Consider the following 14,926-nt stretch of genomic DNA (forward strand, 5'->3'; position numbering starts at 1 on the left):
CACACAGACAGATGATCAATAGACAGATTGATAGACAGACTATTTATCTATCTGTCTATCCATCTGTTTGTCTGAATGTCTGTCTATTTTTCTGTTTATTTATCTACTCAATCTGTCTATCTGTCTGCATCCTATATAATCTGTATCTATCACCGTGTGTGTACAGGAGCTGTACGTTCCAGGCCGACTGTGAGGCAGGTAGACGGGCGTGGATCAGCGCCATTCAGAACCTGACTGAGAGAGAAGAAACAGTTGAGAGCGAGGTGAATTATCATCACCACTTTACTCCGGGAGGGGAGGGGTTCGGTTCTCGGCTCTTTAACACCAGTTTAATGCGTCTGAATCAGAAGGGGTACAAGGACGATTTGAAATCAGTTTCCAGTGAGACGTTGTTGGACGGGGAGGTTCAGTTGGAGGACTCACAGAAACCGCGGGCGTCTTCTGAGGCTCCAGGTAACCTTAACGCCACCACATTTGAGTCCGACACTATTGAACTCTAGTGACTATATATTTAACCCTTGGGCTTCGTAGGTGGGATCAGTTCTGGAGAGGTTGTCTGTGATGCTCCCGAGAACAAGGGTGAGTACGCCGGCCCTTTATATGGACCCTTATTTTTAGTCCACATAACACATGAAGCATCATTGGTGATACTTGTGTTGAAGATGCTGAAGGAGAAACCACCAACGGAGACGGTCAAGAGGAAAAGACGACCGACACGAACCCGGACAGCCGATACACCCTTGGAGAGCTGCTGGGAAAGGAAGACTGCAGTTCAGTCTATGAAGGAGACCATAAGGCAGATGGGAACCAGGTGAGTATCAGTTTGCTGTGTTGATCCTCCCCTGGATCCTCCTATGGCTCCAGATACCTGTGACGACCTACCAGGACCATTTTGGGTCAGGAGGACCGCTGAGTACCACCCTGGCCCCTGGATTCCTCTTAGCCCCAGACATGAACCCAATTGAGCATCTGTGGGACCTCCTCAATGGCCGTGTTGGCTCTACGAATCCTCCCCTGGTTCCTCCCTTGACTCCAGATACCTGTGACGACCTTCTGAAGAGGCCAAACAAGAGGCCAAGAAGAGCAATCAGTAATAATAATAACATGTCTCTTGTGGGCAGCAGGTTGAGGTGCCATGCACTGTACCCGAGACCATCGACATCTCAGAACGAACATCACGTGTGGTTGAGGACGTCTCTGAGCTGCACAAGTGCTATGAGGTTTACAAAACCATTGGATCAGGTAACTGGTACCACTTTCAGTCGTGTCTCTGCCTTTGTGTAACACAGATGTGCATCTTTTGAAACCTGACTTAATATTTTTTTAATTCAATCGTTCTTCAGGTGGTTATGCGACGGTCAAGCTTGGCAGGCACATTCAGACTCAAGAGCCAGTGGCCATCAAGATCCTGGAGAAGAAAGAGCTCGGGGTTAGTTTCAGCAAAACCGTCTGTTAAAGATGGACGTGTCTCAGTTTCCAAACGTTTGGTTCTCCTAATTCTGATCTGAAAAGTCATAAAACTGTTCCTGTTTCCTCCCCATTGCAGGATGTTGTCTGATTTGAGGATCGAGATTGAAGCCCTGAAGAACCTCAAGCATCAGCACGTGTGCCGCTTGTACCAAGTCATGGAGACTGCTGACCAGATCTACATGGTGCTTGAGGTACCATCAGTGGTTGGAAACTATCAGATTTGATTGAATCTCTGGATTTATAATGATTTGCTGCTCACATGACTCGCTCTCTCCTCCAGTTTTGTCCGGGTGGAGATCTGTTTGACCACATCGATAATAACGACAGGTTGTCGGAGGAGGATACGCGCAGGATCTTCCGTCAGATCGTCTCTGCGCTGGCCTACGTCCACAGCCAGGGATACGCCCACCGTGACCTTAAGCCAGTGCGTCAGCCAAACGGTTTCCACTTATACTATGTGCGCTTTCTTTGTTAGTGCTTGGACATGACGTGTTTTATTTTGACTCTCAGGAAAACATGATGCTGGTTGAGAAGAACAACATCAAGCTCATCGACTTTGGTCTCTGTGCCAAACCAGAGGTTCGTGTCTCTCCTAAGACTGTAGTGTATACTTAAATCAAGCGTGCCATTCAGAGAGTCTAGTAAGGTGGTGTGTTTACCCCCATCCATCATGCTTTAATGAAGCCTTGCACACATGGTGTCCACAATTAGTTTCAGTGATCAGTTAGATGAACAGGACATCACAGAGCCATGCTGGTTCAGTTTGTGTGCTGTGTTGCAGATGCGAGTCAACAGTTGGACCTTTGGTTGATAGAAATCTGTTTTGTTGTAGGGTGGATTGGGTACTGCTCTGATTGAGGGCTGTGGAACCCCTCCCTACTTGGCACCAGAAATCATTAATGCGCAACCCTATCATGGTGCAGAGGTAGGTTTGATTGGGGTGTGTCCCCAGGTTATTCCTGATAAACTTTGATTGAACAGTCTCCAAATCCAAGGTGTTCAGTCCCCTCTGTAGCCCCATTCATGACTTATTCTATGAGGTCTGGATGAGGGGACTGACCAGGATAAAGCATGGTTAAAAAAGACAATGAATGTGTGTGTGTGGTGTGTGTGTGTGTGTGTGTCAAGTCAAGTCAAGTCAACTTTATTTATATAGCGCTTTTTACAATAGACATTGTCTCAAAGCAACTTTACAAAATCCAGGACCAACAGATACAAAAACCCCTGTTGAGCAAGCCGAGGGCGACTGTGGCAAGGAAAAACTCCCTGAAAATTACAGGAAGAAACCTTGAGAGGAACCAGACTCAGCAGGGCCCATCCTTCTTGGGTGTGTTTTAGGCAGATGTTTGGAGCTTGGGTGTTGTCCTATATGACATGCTGTGTGGCTACCTCCCGTTCGATGGTGACAACTTTGTGGAGCTCCATGAACAAATCACTGTAAGTCTTGGAACTACAATGAAACACCATTGGCATACACATCTTGTTACGATTATGAAATTGAATCCATTATTTAGTGCTCAGCAGCATGTTAAACATACAGTAAAAGTAACAGTAACGGCTTGTGGTGATGTTCTTTGATCAGATGTGATTGTTTTGCTCTGTGTTTCATCAGAAAGGACATTATGACACACCTGACTGGCTGTCTCCTGGTTCTGTACTGCTGATTAAGGAAATGCTGCAGGTGTGTGTTTATGGGTGTGTTTAATGTGAGCAAAGTGGGTGTGTGCTTCTCTGTGGGCTTCATCGCCTGAAGTTCTTGTATCTTGTCCTGTAGGTGGTTCCAGAGCGGCGCATAAAGGTGGAGCATCTGCTGGATCATGAGTGGGTAATGAAGGGGTACAGCAGCCCTGTGGAATGGCACAGCACATGCCCGGTACAACATCCACCCTGGACGTAGTACAGTGACATGATGGAGATCCACCGTACAGAAGATTGTATCTTTATTATCCTACATACTCATATATTTGTGTCTGTGTGTGTGTTTGTGTCTCAGCTGGATCATCTAGATGAGGAGAGCATCACCGAGATGGCTGTGATGTTCAGACAGTCCAACCAAAGCACCAAGCAGCTGGTGTCTGAGGTACATTTCAGTACTTGTGTCTGCATCAACACAGATGCTAAAATGTCGACACATATTTATTAATATTGAGGTTCTTGTGCTCCATCTAAAAGAGATGTGTGTGTGTGTGTGTGTGTGTGTGTGCAGTGGAAGTTTGATCAGACCACAGCTACGTATCTTTTGCTCTTGAGAAGGAAGCAGCGCAGTAGTCCAGTGTGTAGCTGAGTGGACGTGTAAGAAATCCAGGTAACATTCCCACAATCAGTGTATTTTACCTGATAAACACTGCTCTACATGCTCATCTGTCCAAACACTACAGCTTCTGGAATGTTCTCACACCTCTTCTTGTTTTATTTAACAGGAGACGTTGTTGTCGCATCAAGGAGGGACGATGGTGGCACCATCCAATCAGGAAACATTACATCTCAATTTCACATTTGAATGATTGTTGCAGATGTTTCTCTCTAACCCATCCTCTCTCTCTCTTTTTACCAGAAAGATGCATTTTGGGTATCTGTGTGTGACTGGTTAGAGGAACTCCACTGAGGTGCCGCCCTTGTTGATCCACACAGCTGTATGAGAAGTGTAGAACATGGATGACCAGGATCAACAAGCCTCAAAATCTTATTACATTAAATAATAAATAAATAAACTCACTGAATATATTAAGGTGCCTGGATGTTTATTTTCACTTTTCTTCATCATTTTGTTTATGAAGTCAGTAATATGAGGTGAAAGAAGGCACAACGTTTCCTGACATGTTACAGAACATTGAACTCAGCAGTGAAGATACAGACCTACTGTCAGCTCACTCAGATCAGCCTGAGATCGTTACCCTAAAACTTCATCAACTCACGTCTCTCAACTCATATTATTTTATTACAATTCTACTAAAAAGCCACAATAGGGCGACATCACAAGGATTTTTTATTTCAACAAGGTCATGAGATCCTTTTTTCAAACATTCTTCCAATCTGGAGACTAATGCCAAATTCACACTATACGACTGGATCTCTTGTAATCGGGAGTCTTTCAAGTCGGTGTGTATGTCACACTACACGACTGATAAATAACCCATCATGTGTTCTGTCCAATATTTACACAGTACTGGGTTGCCAAATAACACCTTTTCACCTGCATTCTGCCCTTTCTATCCTGTATACCAAAAACAGTCGACATTGCAGGTGTACAACACGTCACAAAAACACTTGGGACAAAAGAGCCATAAACACTCTAATTTTTATATAATAATAATAATAATAACAATAATAATAATGATGTCTCAAATCTGCGATAAGTAACAAGCTGTAATTTATTTTTAGCACCACATTTTTTATAATTGTTTTAGATCTCATAAAAGAAAATTTAATAGTAACACTTTAAATACTAAAAGGTCTGAATTTCACTTTTACTCTTTTCTGTTCTTTCCTCTCCTGTTTTCTTCTCCTCTCTGAACTTCATTATTAACGATTTAGTCTTTTTATTCTCTTATGATTTATGAATAGAATTTCAGGTTACATGAAGAACTATTTAGAATTATTACCCACCCAGTTCTTTACATCCACTTTCTATTGTCACTCCAGCTCAAGCCTACATACAAATACATGGACCGTGAGTTTAGTCCCATTTAACAACTGTGGACACATTTGCTGACATCGGATTCAAAACCAAACTCTCATCACACAGAGGACTCGGATGGAATTTACAGTTTAACAAATACATTTATTCATCAATAAAGAAACACTTGTCTCCCGACCCCTCTGTTGGTTTTGGTCAGTTGGTCACCTCCATGATAAGAAAACACCTGAACTACACAATAGTATTTATTGATTTTTAAATGTAATTTTAAAACATGTCAGTGCAGTCTGTATTAGGATTTATATGAACTGAGTTTTATGCACTAGAAGATGGTGGGATAATTAAATGTAAATATGAGTATTTCTTTTAACAAAGGAGTTTAGCCACCACTAATTTGGTCTATAGATAAACACAAAGAACAAAGACTCATGATGATAGAACAATGCAACACTGTTCAGTCCACAGCCCTCCATTCACACCTTCTCATGTACATTCTGGTGGAGGACGGTTCATTATTAAGTGGAAATTTACATTTTTTACATTAACATTTTTAGCATTTAGCAGACGCCTTTATCCAAAGCGACTTACACAATGAGCTGAACACAATGAGCAATTGAGGTTTAAGGGTCTTGCTCTTCTAAACACTAGAATTTTGGAGTGTAGACCTAGAAGTGTTAAAGTAAGAGGCTAATCATTTATAAAAACTTAGCATTCATAATATGAAGAATTTATGCAAACACCATAAAGACCAGGGTAAAATTCTTCCACTTGAAAGTAAAAGTTGTTTTGTGTTTATTAAAGTAGATTAAACTTGACTAATGAACAAAAACAGATTCAGATCTGAGGTTGGTACATTACACCACATTACATTTGATGATTAATAATCATATTCACACCATCATGTACATTTGATAATTGAAGTAGAACAGTTGTAAAAAAAAAAAGAAAACCATACAGCTTTACCTCCCTTGTGAATGTGCTGGTGTTGTTAGAGAGAATAATGCACAAAAATACTTTTCACACTTTTAACAGTGATGTAGTTTTTCTGTGAGTTTGTTGATGTCGTTTAAGATTACTTTCATCAGCAAAAGACTTTTTACACTCTGAGCAGTGATACGGTTTCTCTCCTGTGTGAATACGCTGGTGTTTTTTTAGGTTAACCTGTTGAGCAAAACTCTTTCCACACTCTGAGCAGTGATACGGCTTTTCTCCAGTGTGAATACGCTGGTGTTTTTGAAGGTTACCCTGTTGAGCAAAACTCTTTCCACACTCTGAGCAGTGACACGGTTTCTCTGCTGTGTGAACACGCTGGTGTACTTTAAGGTCACTACTTTGAGTAAAACTCTTTCCACACTCTAAGCAGTGATACGGTTTCTCTGCTGTGTGAACACGCTGGTGTACTTTAAGGGCACTACTTTGAGTAAAACTCTTTCCACACTGAGTGCAGTTATACGGTTTCTCTCCTGGTGTTTTTGAAGGGTACTATGTTCAGCAAAATTGTTCCCACACTCCGAGCAGTAATACGGTTTCTCTCCTGTGTGAATACGCTGGTGTTTTTGAAGGGTACCCTGTTGAGCAAAACTCTTTCCACACTCTAAGCAGTGATACGGCTTTTCTCCTGTGTGAATACGCTGGTGATTTTGAAAGTTAGCTTGTTGAGCAAAACTCTTTCCACACTCTGAGCAGTGATATGGCTTTTCTCCAGTATGAACACGCTGGTGTACCTTAAGGTCACTACTTTGAATAAAACTCTTTCCACAGTGTGAGCAGGAATATGGTTTCTCTCCTGTGTGAACACGCTGGTGTACTTCAAGAGCATGATTGTAAGTAAAACTCTTCCCACACTCTAAGCAGTGATATGGTTTCTCTCCTGTGTGAATACGCTGGTGTTGTTTGAGATGAGTCTCTTTAATAAAACTCTTCCTACACTCTGAGCAGTGATGAAAGTTCTTCATGTTTATGCTTTGATAAGAAACAAAGAAATAAGTAAATTAATTAGAAATACTTTTAGTATTATTACTACATTAATACCACAATAATATTAAACTCTTCACCTAGTAATAAAAACATTAAATTCACTTCACGTCTAAGTGAGAATCTGAATTCAAAGAACATCAGGATAAAATACTTATAAATACTGCAGATATTAATAATTAAATAACTATAAATAACTTGATATAAATAAAGATATAAGAGATCTGACTTTCTCAACATCAGTCCTGCACCAAGCAAATCTAATCCAGTTCATGACAGGACTAATAATTAGCTCACAAGTGTAAATCTTTGGTGTGCTGGGAGTAAAAAAGGCTTCATAAATCACCACAATTATGAGCATAAAGCTATTTTAAACTGTCTGAATATATTAACCTGATAATATTAAATAACATCATAAAATAAAAACAACAAATGCAACATAAATGTAAAAGAAACAAATAAGAAAACCCTTTACCTTCCTGTTAGAATCCTGGCAGCCACTTTAACAAAGCTGGTGTCTCCAGCAGGTCGTTTCTAATGAAGAACGTGCAGAAGATCCTTCTTACCAAGTGACTCAGCTACAAGTCTAGAGTTTAGTACTTAAATAGAGCTGAGGACAAAGACCCAAGACCTGTTCAAAACTCTGCATTGGTCAATCATCAGCCAACCATTCACACCTTCTTCTGCGAAGTACTAGCTCATTATCTATGGAACGTGTGCAAATGAACTAGATGGAGCCACAAAGCATGATGGGTGAAGTCAAACTACACCTATTTATCTGAGCAGAGAAGTTATTTACATTTAATCCTAAACACAAACAAGGAATTGAAAGGCTATTCTGTAAAGTGAAATGACATGAACTTAGATAAAGCTTTTATGATAAGAATCTAAGTCATGTAAAATGCTGTATGTATATTTGTGTGAATTAGTTTCTACTGTATATGAGGAACAATAAGAAAACTATAAGAGGAAACACGCACCTATAGATTTATCTGTTTTTATGGTGTAGAAATATTTACTGCGCACTTGTGTGTCTGTGAACTGTTTGATTTACTGCTGTGGTCAAGCCTCCACTTCAAAATGCTCAGTCAAATCAGCTCCCACATTGTTTGTGAAGATGTGCGTATACTAAACATTACGGTAAAAGCATCTGGCGGAACTATTTAGGATAGAATTTCAGGCTTTACAATAAAAGGTTTGGTAATAACTGGACATTATGATTTTACTTTAAATTTAAAGTCAACAAAAATATAATCTAAGCTCATTTCCGTTTTAATTTAGATTGTTATTAAATGGAATAATCTTGATTACATGAATTGTTATTGTTACTAAAAGGAATTCTCCTCTTTCCACAAAACAATTCCACTTCATAATGATAGTACACAACATGTAGTTTACACTCAGTTAATATCAAGACATTCTGATGTATCATTTCTAAATACATTCTAGAAATGTGACAATATAAAAGACCTTTATTATAAAGTTTAAGGGTACCAGAAAATGGGGTTTAGATGTGCATAAAACTTTTAGCATAGACCATGTGATTAGTACCGTAAAACAGGGTTTAAACCAGGGGTGGGCAAATAAATTTTCCAAGGGGCCACATAAGGAACTGGGACTGTTGTGGAGGGCCGGACCAATAAGGTGAACTTAATTCTGCTCAATATTCATTTTATCTCTTTATTTACATTTTCAGCATTTAGCAGATATCTTTATCCAAAGCGATTTACAATACAGTTACAGTATACAGTCTGAGCAATTGAGGATTATGGGTCTTGCTCAAGGGTCCAACAGCAGCAACCTGGCTGTGGTGGGGCTTGAACCAGCAACCTTCTAATTACTAGTCCACTAACCACTAGGCTACGACTGCTCACTCTTTATGAAAAGCAGTAGATTGTGCAGTTCTAATAAGCTGTTAATGTTTAGATGTTACAATCAGAAAATTAGAAGTAGGCAGAGTAAAAATGTTCTTATATTTCTGTTTAGTATCGTAACAGCGATTTAGAGCCTAAATTCTGATCCTTAACCAGCATTACACCTGACTTCAGTTAATAAATACTTCAGAAGTTCATGTCTTGTTAAAAACTCCTTCTGTTCACATTACGGTGAAGCTGGAAACACTCGCACACACGTAAATCCAAACTTACGGTAATTTAAAGATATAGCGCCCCCATCAAAATCAATCCTGTTGTAATGCATGTTTGATGCACATTTATTTACATCTAATTTTTAATTGCCACGAACCTCATGCGGGCCGGTTGGGGATGTCTTGCGGGCCGGATGTAAAATGACGATTATAAAATGACTAATAGTTTAATGATAAAATATTACTAGCTGTAATACCAATGTAAACAAAATACATCACAAAAAAGTATCAATCGTAATGTAAAATGAAACTATATTATTATTATTAATAAAAGATTCACTAGTAGTACTGATCGTTCATTTGCCATTTCACCAATATCTGTGACACCCTGGATTCTGGGCTAGTTTCAGCTTCAGGGTTGATTTTAGACCAGACATTAGGCTGGATAATTTTGCTGAACCTGGCAACTTGCGAATTTCCCGCCAAATTGGACTACTTTCAAAATGTGTCATGGCTGTCTAAAAGCTTTCATTACAAACCGTACAAAATGTTTTTAATGAGGATTTGCGCTCACATACCTATGAACAAGGTTTGCTAGTTTTAGCATGTGAAGGGCGGGTTTAGACAGACTTTGAGCTGGATATTTGTGCTGGACTTGGCATCCCTGGGTAGAGTTGAATTGTTTGGCGCTGGTTCCAGTCGCTGCTGGAGGTAAACAGACCGAGTACAAGTACAGTCTGTGTTCCTGTAGTTATGAACTGCTCTCGTTCTCAGCAGTTTGAACAGAATTTGAACGGAAGGTAAAGCTTTTATTTTCAGGTTTTGTTTCCTTCCCTTTATTAATCTTTATGTTTCCTCAGTGAGCTCGTATCACTGCTCAGAATGTAGAAAGTGCTTCAGTAAATCCAACAGTTCACATATTTATACACCATAAATACAGATAAATCTATAGGTGGGTGTTTCCTCTTATAGTTTTCTTATTGTTCCTCATATACAGTAGAAACTAATTCACACAAATATACATACAGCATTTTACATGACTTAGATTCTTATCATAAAAGCTTTATCTAAGTTCATGTCATTTCACTTTACAGAATAGCCTTTCAATTCCTTGTTTGTGTTTAGGATTAAATGTAAATAACTTTTCTGTTAAGATAAATAGGTGTAGTTTGACTTCACCCATCATGCTTTGTGGCTCCATCTAGTTCATTTGCACACGTTCCATAGATAATGAGCTAGTACTTCACACAAGAAGGTGTGAATAGTTGGCTGATAATTGACCAATGGAGAGTTTTTAACTGATCTTTGGTTTTTGTCCTCAGCTCTATTTAAGGACTAAACTCTAGACTTGTAGCTGAGTCACTTGGTAAGAAGGATCTTCTGCACGTTCTTCATTAGAAATGACCTGCTGGAGACACCAGCTTTGTTAAAGTGGCTGCTAGGATTCTAACAGGAAGGTAAAGGGTTTTCTTGTTTGTTTCTTTTACATTTACAGTGCCTTGCAAAAGTATTCAGCCCCCTTGAACTTTTCAACCTTTTGCCACATTTCAGGCTTTAAACATAAAGATATGAAATTGTAATTTTTTGTGAAGAATCAATAACAAGTGCGACACAATTGTGAAGTGGAACGAAATTTATTGGATATTTTAAACTTTTTTTAGAAATAAAAACCTGAAAAGTGGGGCGTGCAATATTATTCAGCCCCTTTACTTTCAGTGCAGCAAACTCACTCCAGAAGTTCAGTGAGGATCTCTGAATGATCCAATGTTGACCTAAATGACTGATGGTGATAAATAGAATCCTCCTGTGTGTAATCAAGTCTCCGTATAAATGCACCTGCTCTGTGATAGTCTCAGAGTTCTGTTTAAAGCGCAGAGAGCATCATGAAGACCAAGGAACACACCAGGCAGGTCCGAGATACTGTTGTGGAGAAGTTTAAAGCCGAATTTGGATACAAAAAGATTTCCCAAGCTTTAAACATCTCAAGGAGCACTGTGCAAGCGATCATATTGAAATTAAGGGAGTATCAGACCACTGCAAATCTACCAAGACCCGGCCGTCCCTCTAAACTTTCAGCTCAAACAAGGAGAAGACTGATCAGAGATGCAGCCAAGAGGCCCATGATCACTCTGAATGAACTGCAGAGATCTACAGCTGAGGTGGGAGAATCTGTCCATAGGACAACAATCAGTCGTACACTGCACAAATCTGGCCTTTATGGAAGAGTGGCAAGAAGAAAGCCATTTCTCAAAGATATCTATAAAAAGTCACCTGGGAGACACACCAAGCATGTGGAAGAAGGTGCTCTGGTCAGATGAAACCAAAATCGAACTTTTTGGCCACAACGCAAAACGTTATGTTTGGCATAAAAGCAACACAGCTCATCACCCTGAACACACCATCCCCACTGTCAAACATGGTGGTGGCAGCATCATGGTTTGGGCCTGCTTTTCTTCAGCAGGGACAGGGAAGATGGTTAAAATTGATGGGAAGATGGATGGAGCCAAATACAGGACCATTCTGGAAGAAAACCTGTTGCAGTCTGCAAAAGACCTGAGACTGGGATGGAGATTTATCTTCCAACAAGACAATGATCCAAAACATAAAGCAAAATCTACAATGGAATGGTTCACAAATAAACTTATCCAGGTGTTAAAATGGCCAAGTCAAAGTCCAGACCTGAATCCCATCGAGAATCTGTGGAAAGAGCTGAAAACTGCTGTTCACAAACGCTCTCCATCCAACCTCACTGAGCTCGAACTGTTTTGCAAGGAAGAATGGGCAAAAATTTCAGTATCTCGATGTGCAAAACTAATAGAGACATACCCCAAGCGACTTGCAGCTGTAATCGCAGCAAAAGGTGGCGCTACAAAGTATTAACGCAAGGGGGCTGAATAATATTGCACGCCCCACTTTTCAGTTTTTTATTTCTAAAAAAAGTTTAAAATATCCAATAAATTTCGTTCCACTTCACGATTGTGTCCCGCTTGTTGTTGATTCTTCACAAAAAATTACAATTTCATATCTTTATGTTTAAAGCCTGAAATGTGGCAAAAGGTTGAAAAGTTCAAGGGGGCTGAATACTTTTGCAAGGCACTGTATGTTGCATTTGTTGTTGTTTTTATTTTATGATGTTATTTAATATTATCAGGTTAATATATTCAGACTGTTTAAAATAGCTTTATGCTCATAACTGTGGTGATTTATGAAGCCTTTTTTACTCCCAGCACACCAAAGATTTACACTTGTGAGCTAATTATTAGTCTCACTTAGACGTGAAGTAAATTGAATGTTTTTATTACTAGGTGATGAGTTTAATATTGTGGTATTAATGTAGTAAAAGTAATTCTAATTAATCGACTTGTTTCTCTGTTTCTGTTGCTTTCCAAGGAAACAGTTTCTACAGTCTTATCAAAGCATAAACATGAAGAACTTTCATCACTGCTCAGAGTGTGGGAAGAGTTTTACTACACTGAGTAATCTCAAACAACACCAGCGCATTCACACAGGAGAGAAGCCATATCATTGCTCAGAGTGTGGGACAAGTTTTACTACGCAGAGTAATCTCAAACAACACCAGCGCATTCATAAAGGAGAGAAGCCATATCACTGCTCAGAGTGTGGGACAAGTTTTACTACGCAGAGTAATCTCAAACAACACCAGCGTATTCACACAGGAGAGAAGCCATATCACTGCTCAGAGTGTGGGACAAGTTTTACTACGCAGAGTAATCTCAAACAACACCAGCGTATTCACACAGGAGAGAAGCCATATCACTGCTCAGAGTGTGGAATCAGTTTTTCTCGTCAGACTACACTCCAACAACACCAGCACATTCACACAGGAGAGAAACAGTATCACTGCAAAGAGTGTGGGAAGAGTTTTGCTTACAGTAACGCCCTTAAAGTACACCAGCGTGTTCACACAGGAGAGAAACTGTATCACTGCTCAGAGTGTGGGAAGAGTTTTGCTTACAGTAATGCTCTTAAAGTACACCAGCGTATTCACACAGGAGAGAAACCATATTACTGCTCAGAGTGTGGAAAGAGTTTTGCTCAACAGGTTAACCTCCAAAAACACCAGCGTATTCACACAGAAGAGAAGCCGTATCACTGCAATAAGTGTGGGAAGAGTTTTGCTTACAGTTATGCTCTTAAAGTACACCAGCGTATTCACACTGGAGAGAAACCATATCACTGCTCAGAGTGTGGAAAGAGTTTTATTCAAAGAAGTGACCTTAAAGTATACCAGCGTGTTCACACTGGAGAAAAGCCGTATCACTGCTCAGAGTGTGGAAAGAATTTTGCTCAACAGGTTAATTACCAAAAACACCAGCGTGTTCACACAGGAGAGAAACCATATCACTGTTTAGAGTGTGAAAAGAGTTTTGCTTACAGTAATGCTCTTAAAGTACACCAGTGTGTTCACACAGGAGAGAAACCATATTACTGCTCAGAGTGTGGGAAAATTTTTGCTCAAGAAAATAATCTCAAACGGCATCAGCGTATTCACATAGAGAAACTACATCACTGTTAAGAGTGTGGGAAGTATTTAATTGCACATTATGTTCTCCAACAACACCAGCGCATTCACACAGGAGAGAGGTCGTATCACAGTTTACTGTCTGAAAAGAACTTCAGTGAAAGGAATATACTTGAAGTACACCACACCAGCGCATTCACATAAGAGGATGACCCATATTGCTGCTTATAGTGCAGATGAAGTTTTACTGGAAGCAGCATTTTTAATACACCAGTACAGTCACACAGAAGTTACGTTTTTGTGACTGAAGTCGTCTTGAAAAACACCAGCGCATTCAGAGGAGAAACTAAAATGATACTCCACTACTGCATGTACAGAAAAAGCTATGTGTACTTTTTTTTCTTTCTTTTTTTTACTAATATATACTAGAACTGTTCTACTTCAATTATCAAATGTACATGATGGTGTGAATATGATCATTAATCATCAAATGTAATGTGGTGTAATGTACCAACCTCAGATCTGAATCTGTTTTTGTTCTTTATTCAAGTTTAATCTACTTTAATAAACACAGAACAACTTTTACTTTCCATAAATGAATAGCCTCTTACTTTAACACTTCTAGGTCTACACTCCAAAATTCTAGTCTTTAGATGATTTCCACTTAGCAAATAATGAACCGTCCTCAACCAGAATGTACATGAGAAGGTGTGAATGGAGGGCTGTGGACTGAACAGTGTTGCATTGTTCTATCATCATGAGTCTTTGTTCTTTGTGTTTATCTATAGACCAAATTAGTGGTAGCTAAACTCCTTTGTTAAAAGAAATTCTCATATTTACGTTTAATTATCCCAACATCTTCTAGTGCATAAAACCCAGTTCATCTAAATCCTAATACAGACTGCACTGACATGTTTTAAAATTACATTTAAAAATAAATAAATACTATTGTGGTAGTTCAGGTGTTTTCTTATCATGGAGGTGACCAATTGACCAAGACCAATTGAGTGGTCGGGAGACAAGTGTTTCTTTATTGATGAATAAATGTATTTGTTAAACCAGGGGTCGGGAACCTTTTTGGCTGAGAGAGCCATGAACGCCACATATTTTAAAATGTAATTCCGTGAGAGCCATACAATATGTTTAAAACTAAATACAAGTAAATGTGTGCATTTTATGTAAGACCAACACTTTTAAAGTACAATAAGTCTCTGAATTCTTTTTAATAATGTTTTTATGCTGTTGCTAGACAATGATGAATAAAGTACTTCTTACC

General features: G+C 39.3%; 1 protein-coding gene across 1 annotated transcript; it reads left to right on the forward strand.

Annotated features, from left to right (window-relative positions):
- The first annotated feature begins 1,547 nt into the window (after nt 1-1,547).
- Nucleotides 1,548-4,137, forward strand: LOC134306043 (maternal embryonic leucine zipper kinase-like). Its single transcript, XM_062990285.1, has 10 exons — nt 1,548-1,661; nt 1,751-1,894; nt 1,981-2,049; nt 2,303-2,395; nt 2,809-2,907; nt 3,083-3,151; nt 3,245-3,343; nt 3,464-3,550; nt 3,677-3,775; nt 3,891-4,137. The coding sequence occupies exons 1-9, from the start codon at nt 1,548-1,550 to the stop codon at nt 3,752-3,754; spliced, it is 852 nt and encodes a 283-aa protein (XP_062846355.1). The 3' UTR covers nt 3,755-3,775; nt 3,891-4,137.
- Nucleotides 4,138-14,926: the final 10,789 nt, after the last annotated feature.

The sequence above is a fragment of the Trichomycterus rosablanca genome, unplaced genomic scaffold (genome assembly GCF_030014385.1).
Source record: "Trichomycterus rosablanca isolate fTriRos1 unplaced genomic scaffold, fTriRos1.hap1 scaffold_182, whole genome shotgun sequence".
Taxonomy (NCBI): domain Eukaryota; kingdom Metazoa; phylum Chordata; class Actinopteri; order Siluriformes; family Trichomycteridae; genus Trichomycterus; species Trichomycterus rosablanca.

What these genes read in the sequence shown, in the direction of transcription:
- LOC134306043 (XM_062990285.1), top strand. Translation starts at nt 1,548, where the DNA reads ATGTTGTCTGATTTGAGGATCGAGATTGAAGCCCTGAAGAACCTCAAG. An exon ending in AGATCTACATGGTGCTTGAG is followed by an intron (nt 1,662 to 1,750) that starts GTACCATCAGTG and finishes TCTCTCCTCCAG; the next exon opens with TTTTGTCCGGGTGGAGATCT. An exon ending in CCCACCGTGACCTTAAGCCA is followed by an intron (nt 1,895 to 1,980) that starts GTGCGTCAGCCA and finishes TTTGACTCTCAG; the next exon opens with GAAAACATGATGCTGGTTGA.